General features: G+C 42.1%; 1 protein-coding gene across 1 annotated transcript; it reads left to right on the forward strand.

Annotated features, from left to right (window-relative positions):
- The first annotated feature begins 3,363 nt into the window (after positions 1 to 3,363).
- Positions 3,364 to 7,730, forward strand: zc3hc1 (zinc finger, C3HC-type containing 1). The gene is made up of 7 exons (XM_010780356.1): positions 3,364 to 3,559; positions 4,922 to 5,024; positions 5,234 to 5,384; positions 5,483 to 5,566; positions 5,690 to 5,817; positions 6,008 to 6,147; positions 7,437 to 7,730. Exons 1-7 carry the CDS (start codon positions 3,426 to 3,428, stop codon positions 7,546 to 7,548), a joined length of 852 nt encoding a protein of 283 aa, XP_010778658.1. The 5' UTR covers positions 3,364 to 3,425; the 3' UTR covers positions 7,549 to 7,730.
- The last annotated feature ends 413 nt before the right edge of the window (positions 7,731 to 8,143 follow it).

Genomic DNA, 8,143 nt, shown 5'->3' on the forward strand with positions numbered 1-8,143 from the left:
ATGCATAAACTCAGAGACCCAGGTCGTCGCACGCATCTCTGCTTGCCTAGCAGACATCTCTCGGTGGATGTCTGCTCATCACCTCAAGCTCAACCTTGACAAGACTGAACTGCTCTTCCTTCCGGGAAAAGATTGTCCCACTCTTGACCTAACAATCAACATCGGCACCTCGATTGTTTCCCCGACTCAGACTGCAAGGAATCTATGTGTGACACTAGATAACAAACTGTCCTTCACTGCAAATATAGCTGCTACAACCCGCTGCTGCAGATACACTCTTTACAAAATCAGGAGGATACGTCCCCAGCTGACCCAGAAAGCGACGCAGGTTCTGGTCCAGGCTCTCGTCATCTCACGCCTAGACTACTGCAACTCCCTCCTGGCTGGTCTACCTGTATGTGCCATCCGACCTCTGCAGCTCATCCAGAATGCAGCGGCTCGTCTGGTCTTCAACCTTCCTAAATTCTCCCACACCACGCAGCTCCTCCGCTCCCTTCACTGGCTTCCGGTAACTGCTAGAATCCACTTCAAGACACTGGTACTTGCGTACCATGCTGCGAATGGATCTGGCCCTTCCTACATCCAGGACATGGTTAAACCGTACACCCCAGCACGTGCACTCCGCTCTGCATCAGCCAAACAGCTCGCTGCACCCGCACTGCGAGGGGGACCCAAGTTCCCATCAGCAAAAACACGTGGTTTTGCTATCCTGGCTCCAAAATGGTGGAATGAGCTCCCCATTGAAATCAGGACAGCAGATAGCTTGCACATCTTCGGCGTCAGACTGAAAACTCATCTCTTTAGACTCCACTTCGAGAGATAGAATTACAACAAAGCACTTATATACTAATAAAGGACTGGCTTTTATCGAAAGCCAGTTGAGTAGCACTTGAAATGTTTGGCTCTATGAAACCTGATGTACTTATATGATTCTGTTTTCTTCAAGTTTGTACTTTGTTGGTCGAACGCACTTATTGTAAGTCGCTTTGGATAAAAGCGTCAGCTAAATGCAATGTAATGTAATGTAAAATGGAAATACCCAATTAAAAGTACAAGAACCTCAAAATTGTAATAAGTATAGTATTTGAGTAAATGTACTTAGCTACTTAAAACCAATGATTTTCTGGAGATAATGATTATTCTTGTTATTAATACGTGTTACCCAGTAACGATTCACAGCCCTGACTCAACTAAAAACACAAACTCAAAGCATTGAGGTGTGTGCAGGTCTATAAACCTAGCTAATACTCGTTGACTGTGTTGCGGGACATATTGCTATTAGTGGACCGTGTCGGTCAAATATAGTGTTTTACCAATAATTAAACACTATGATAGCCCTTTTTAATCCATTAAGTAACACGTATTATCTTGGACATGGTGTGTAAAAGGCTATTTAAGATACAGAATAGCCGAATGTTGCTAGCTTGAACACAGAGCTTAGCAATGTCACCAGTAAGGGCAACGTCTGAATTATGTAAATGTAAAGCTGACATAGTATGTGGAGCAGATGATCTCAGTCTCACATTTTGAATTTGACAGGCAAAATGTGCCATGGTTGAGGTTTAACCTGTCGTTAGCATGTGTAGCTAATGTTGTTGACCGACCTGCTAACGTCTCCCCGTGGGGCGGCCTGTGTGTCAGCTTCTCGAATTTATTCAGCTGGTCTCGCGTGCGAGCTCCTTCAGCGTCCGACATCTTTCCCCCGTTATAATCCAGTCCTGGAGAACTTCACATCAAATAAAAACAACATAAAGTGCTGATAAAACATTATAAATCGTTTCACGTCTCAGTCAGTATGAAGCCATTCACAAATGTTACCCCCTGGCCGTGAGGCACCTGACCAATCAGAGGGCTTGTTATTGGGACGTGGCGTCATTAGAGGTGGGCGGGGCTACGCGTATCAGCGGTCGGTCTCCACAACAACAACAACCGGTAGTTTTCTCTCTGTCCAACAAGTGCGGTGCACGGACCTCAGACGCTGGAGAGGATTAATCTTGTGTAAAGTTTCTCACTTAGCAGAGCTGAAGGCAGTATTTAGAAGAATAAAACATTGAGTCCAAAATCCTCCAGCTAAGAAGTTATAGTGTAACGTTATGGGTTCATAGTAATCTAGTTAGCCTATTTCATTTTATGTAAACACATCTTCATGTCATTAAACTCCCCAAATCCTTAGAAATATTACCATGCACATGACCTTAAAGAACTACATTTTTAGTAGCTGTCCTGAAAAAAATAAAATCATAAAATGAAGTTTAAATAATCTCTATATCTGAGAAAACAATATTTTCAGATATCCACCCCATATCCACTGATAAACCTCTGACTACACAGTCACCTTTCACTTGAGTTGGGGTCTGTCTGTTCAAAATGACTAAACAGTGCCCTCCATAGGATATGTCTATGTATTTTTCCTATGATAGATGGGCAGGTGTTCTGCCCTGTTGGATGGAACTGGATTACCAAAAGAAAAAAGGAAACCTGTGGCATTGCAAATAAAGCATGTGCGTGCGTTATTTATGTTTTTGGCAACATTTATTTAAAAATCTGCAGATGAGGTGGAGTATACTTTGTTCACTCCATACAAAGCAGGAATAGGCACATGACGTCCAGACTGAATGTAGGCCGTGCCCATTAGGAATGCAGTTTAGTGGCATCTGTAACATCACATCCAGTTCCCTCACCAGCTTGTTAGAGGTGATTCTGAAGTTAGTAGTAGGTTATTCCCTAAAAAAATAAAAAATAATATAGATTTAATTGATGCTGCCTTTAATAAAGTCACTCATTCTCCCCTGTCAAATAAAACAGAGATTTAGACATATGGTTTCCTGCAACTAAAGGTCCTACACAATCAGAATCAGAATACCTTTATTCGTCCCACAAACTGAAAGTTTACGTTGTTACAGCAAAGTAAAGAGCCAAACATAGCTAAATATTAATTAAGAAGCATGCATAAAATATTATCGATAACAATTGAAATGACACAAATTGCAATTTTACTAATTACACATCCAGTTACAGTATTTAAAATAAATAAGTGTAGCCTACCATTTATCAAATAGTCTGACAGCAGCCAGTAATAATAATAATACTAATTATGAAGCGGCATATATATATATGTATATATATATATATATTCCATATATATTCTTGAATATAGTAATATTGCACACAGTAATATTGCATATAGTATTAGTAATATTGCACACAGTAATATTGCACAACAGGGATGTTATAGTCTTTAATAAATACTCGAAAAAATGACATTTTGACACACTTAGAAACACCTCCTTAATTGAATAATAAATAAATCTGGTCAGTGAAGAGTCAGGCAGTTCGGGGGGCTCAGGCTCGTGCTGTGGTCGGGGTCTTTCAAAGCGGAACGATTGGTTTCAGGTCTTATTTTCCCGGGGACCACAGAGCCGATCATGGCGACTCTCAGCGGCAGTCGTGGGGATCGCTTCGGCAACACTAATCAACGAAAGTCTTCTTTTGCATCTCCAGAGAAAGTCCGAGCACTTCTTAATGCAGGAGTGTCCCCGGCACAGGTCGGGTCTAACAGGTGGGTGTTTGGAACAGTCGCGCGCTCCTTTGTTTGATTTTAAGAGGTCGAAGAGCAAGTTGACATGAGCTAATTTGGCTAGCCACCTAGCTTTCTCTGCTGCTTTCGCCGCCTTCACTCAGCGGAATGTGAGGAGGCACAGGTCTACAGATAATGGAATCTTGTAGGGCAGCAATGCGAGTTCGATCACCATTTGTATTCATGATTGCAGTTGTTATTTATTCCATTTACCGGACTGATTTGTTATAGTAGTCATTGTGCTATCGCTGCCGTGCATGTTCCAGATAAAGGGGGTGGGGACACAAAGTTCTAATCTAGCATGTACTCGGACCTGGTACTAAAGTAGAAGTACCAGAGTGTAGGAATACTTTGTTACAATTAAAAGTCCTGCAATCAAGGTCCTATTCCACAATCAGAATCAGAATACCTTTATTCGTCCCACAAACTGAAAGTTTACGTTGTTACAGCAAAGTAAAGAGCCAAACATAGCTAAATATTAATTAAGAAGCATGCATAAAATATTATCGATAACAATTGAAATTACACAATGTCAATGTTACTCAAGTAAGGGTACACAAGTATAATCCAAATGTACTTAAAGTACTAAATTAAAAGTACTCATGCAGATTGGTCCATTTCAGAATAATATATATGATATGTTTTATAATGATTGATCATTAAAGTGTTCTCAAAGCTGGTAAAGGTGCAGCTAGTTAATGACTTTGTGCAGGGTAGCTCGTGAATTTACTCCAGGTGTAACTAAAGTCCGATTTAAGACTTGATTATATTTCACATCATTAATCCAAATCTGTAAAGTAATTAATTGTATTAAATATATGTAGTGGTGTAAAAGTACATGATTTATCTGTGCATTTTAGTGGGGTAGAAGTACACAGTAGCAAATAAATTAAAATACTCAAGTAAAATTACAAGTCCCTGAAACTTGAATAAATATACTTAATTTACACCACAGCCTTTAACATCTGAGGTATTGTCCACTTGCTGCCCAGCCATCAATGCCTGATTTTCGACTGAGCATTACTATAGCAGACAGTTTGTTGTAAGCACCGGGTAGAATGAAGCTGTTTTCCTCTAGTGAAATGATAAATGCATGTTACTGCTTGTTTGCTGCCTGTTTCCTGAACATTACTATCCCCAGCAATTCACTTGTATTTGTTTAATTGCACACAGTAGGCCTGCAGTAAGCATTACAGTCCAGCTGAACAAGCACGTTTATTAGAAGAAATTGGCAATCTTACAAATATTCTCATATTCAATACAATCAAAGAACAACATGTTTTTCGATTATTAAACAAGTGTCTGGAAACTGAAGTTCTGTTTTTCTCTTCGTGTGAATTTCAGTAAACAAGAAAATGGGAAAGTTCTGGAAGTAAAGAGCGATACTCAAGCACCTTGTGAGTCAACAAACAAAGAGGCCTTTTTCTCAAGAGTGGAGTCATATTCAATATCCTTTTACTCAATTTAAACCCAGTATGATGCATCCAGGCCTTTCTGCATCTCATGTGATCAGTAAAGATGGCTCAGGTTGATGTTTAGTTTGATTTTGTAAATATCACATCTATTGAAATGATATGATCCTTGTTTAGCTAAGTTAGAGTATTAATGAATGTGATGATACTTTTTGTGTGAGTGAAGGTTTCCTTAGCATGGCACTGTTTGAAATGGGCAGGCAAACCCCGCACTCTGTCCCCTCTCATATGCGCCCGATATGGCTGGATCAACGTCGGCTGCGATATGCTCAAGTGCTCCAGCTGCCAGGCGTTCCTCTGTGCAACACTACAACCAACTTTAGACTTTGAAAAATGTGAGTAAAAGTTACAGAAAACACAAGGGCAAATTTCATTTTGGCAAGGTAACCCCAAAAAAATGAAAGGTCAAGCATCTCTCTTTGTGTCTTAATAGATGGATCCCGCATTGCAGAGATTTCGAGGCAGCTCCAGTCGCAGCATGAGAAGTTTTGCCCCTGGCCTGACTTTCCCAGCCCAGGTAGGAGCCGGCCTCTTCAATGGCATACTTACAAAAATAATCAATAGCATACACGTGTCACTTCAGCTGAATTTACCCTGAGGTATCTGCACGATGGTCAAGGTTATTGTTGATGTTTTTCAGAGAGTTTCTGGCTGGTTCCAGCGTATGAACCGTCAGCACTTCTCACCGCCTTCTTAGGGCGCTTCCAGAGCGCCTGTCTGCTCGCACAGCAGCTGCCTGCCATGAAGCCGGAGCAGCTGAAGTCTATGGTGAGTTAGGAGAAGAGACTTTTGGATACTGACAAAAATGCACTCACTATAAAGAAGTACAGAAATGGCTTTCCTTAAGAACTCTTTCAGGAGATAATGGAAAGGACTGTCAAGTTAATTGTTAAAACAACTGAAAAAAATGCCATTTCAGTTGCTCCCATGTCATTAATATCCCTTGCTTCCTTTGTAGTCTTTGACAGAGGAGGTCATCAGTGTTATACTGCAGCTGATCGAGGATGAACACAAAAGAAAGAAAGATTCTCCATGTTCTGAACCCTTGGCTGTCCAGGTGGCTGCATGCATTGTTTCTCTCTGTGGCTGGTCTGCAAGGTGAGATGCTGGACTATTCAACACACCTAACACGAGGCCTGTCACGATAATTAATTGTGTTGGACGATAAATTTTTCTGTAAATTATTGCGATAAACGATAATATTGTCGGCACCGTTTTAAGACCATTTTAGACCACTGACATAATGATAATATATATAATAATATTCAACGTACATCCTTTCAAAGATCATAATTTTTTATTGAACATCACAGCATTGGCAACATGCAAATGTGAAATAATATCTCACAAACATAATTATAAATTAATATAGATAAATAAAACCAATTAATTAAACTTATCCAAATTAAATTAAATCACCACACAACAAACAATCAATAAATAAAATAGAGTCAGGGCGGGAAACAGAGCTCTCCTCCTCTTCTTATATATATAAAATATTCATATACTAACCTACATAAATAATACATATGAGCACACATCTTTTATCATCCACAAGGGCAAAAAAAAAAAACCAAAAAAACTCCCTTAAAGACAACAGTCACTGTCCAAAGACCCAGATGCCTCAGCAGGCCATAACGCAAATCTGTTTTTCTAAGTTTTCGAGCCAAGGAACACCAACCATAGTTGCAGTGTCGGTGCGGGGCTCTCCATCTCCAGGGTCCAAGCTGCCGGTTTGGCTCCCAGCTGGGAAAAAACGGAATGGAGTTGGTTGTGTTTTAGGTGGTTTAAATATGCGTGGTATTGCCCTGCTTTTGTCGCTACGCTTTTTTAAACCAATGGCGAGCACACCCGCCACGCTCATTCAAGTCCGTAGGTTCCGCTCTCATGATTTGGTTTGAATTCCAAATACTGCCACACCCGGAGAATCGAGATGTGTGTTAAGGTTTGTAACCAATTCATTCAACTTTAACATTCCCCCAAGTAAGTCAGCACATTGTCTCCCGGCCTTGTCGCTATACCTATTAATTTGTGGGCTGCTGCACGTGCATGCGGAGTGTCCTGACCTGGCTGTGTGTCAGCCCCGCGCCCCGCTCACAGCGCGCCTGGCAGCCGGCAGGCGCTCCAGGGCTAAAAATGCTGGTCACATCTTTATGAAACGGCAATTTTATCGAGCTCAGAAAGTTATCGAAGTCATTTTTTTCCACGATAAGTTCAACGTTTATCGATGATCGCGGACAGGCCTACACTACATAACGCATTACTTTTTATAGTACACACAAAAAAATGTATCCTCATGTAGCTAGCTGCAATGAAGAGGAAGAAGTGAGGTCATTCAGTAAACCGTGATTTAAGATGTCTGAAGCCCTGAATTTGTATTTTAGGGCCACGGCCCTGCAGCGCGATGAACCTGCGCTACTCCTCAGAATGCTCCGTACTGTAGGCAAGGTGGGCTTCAGTGGAACTTCTTCCAGATGGAGGAACGGCATGGCGATGTAGATCGTTTGTCAACCACACACTGTAGGGCCCTCTACCCGCTCTACCCCCTCCTACTGCAACTACAGTTAGCTGCTGCCGTGGCCCTGCCTGAGGGGCCAGGGGGACCAGCCTACTCTCTGCCTCATCCACCCCTCCAGCCTCGTATGAAGCTGAGGAGGCCAGGACTTCACCCCGAGTCTGATCCAGGCAAGCTTTAAGCAGGGGCTTTGAGCAGGCCTAAACTATCTTAGCTCATATAATTCACTTCAAAGCAGAACTACAATTTGTGGTATAACAATGGCAAGGAAATGCCACTTTAAAAAAAATGCTTTGTTTTTCGTTACAGGGTGAGGGGAACTGCCTCCCCGTGTCTTTGGCGAGCCCGAAGCAGGAGACTCACCCAGCCTGTGGAAGAGGCCTGCAAAGTCCTCTGGGCCCGGGGCAAAGACTGGGCGACCCCGCAGAGGACAGGGAGAGCGCCTGAGCTGGGGCCCTGCCAGCCGCCGGCCCCCTCCCAACACGGCCTTGTGGCTCTGTCATTCAGTTGGGTGGTCCTGAAAGAACTAACATTATAGGCAGATATCACACCTTGCTTTTTGTGCAGCTGTTTCCTTTT

This window comes from Notothenia coriiceps, unplaced genomic scaffold (assembly GCF_000735185.1).
Source record: "Notothenia coriiceps isolate Sejong01 unplaced genomic scaffold, NC01 NC01_scaffold00021674, whole genome shotgun sequence".
NCBI classification, from domain to species: domain Eukaryota; kingdom Metazoa; phylum Chordata; class Actinopteri; order Perciformes; family Nototheniidae; genus Notothenia; species Notothenia coriiceps.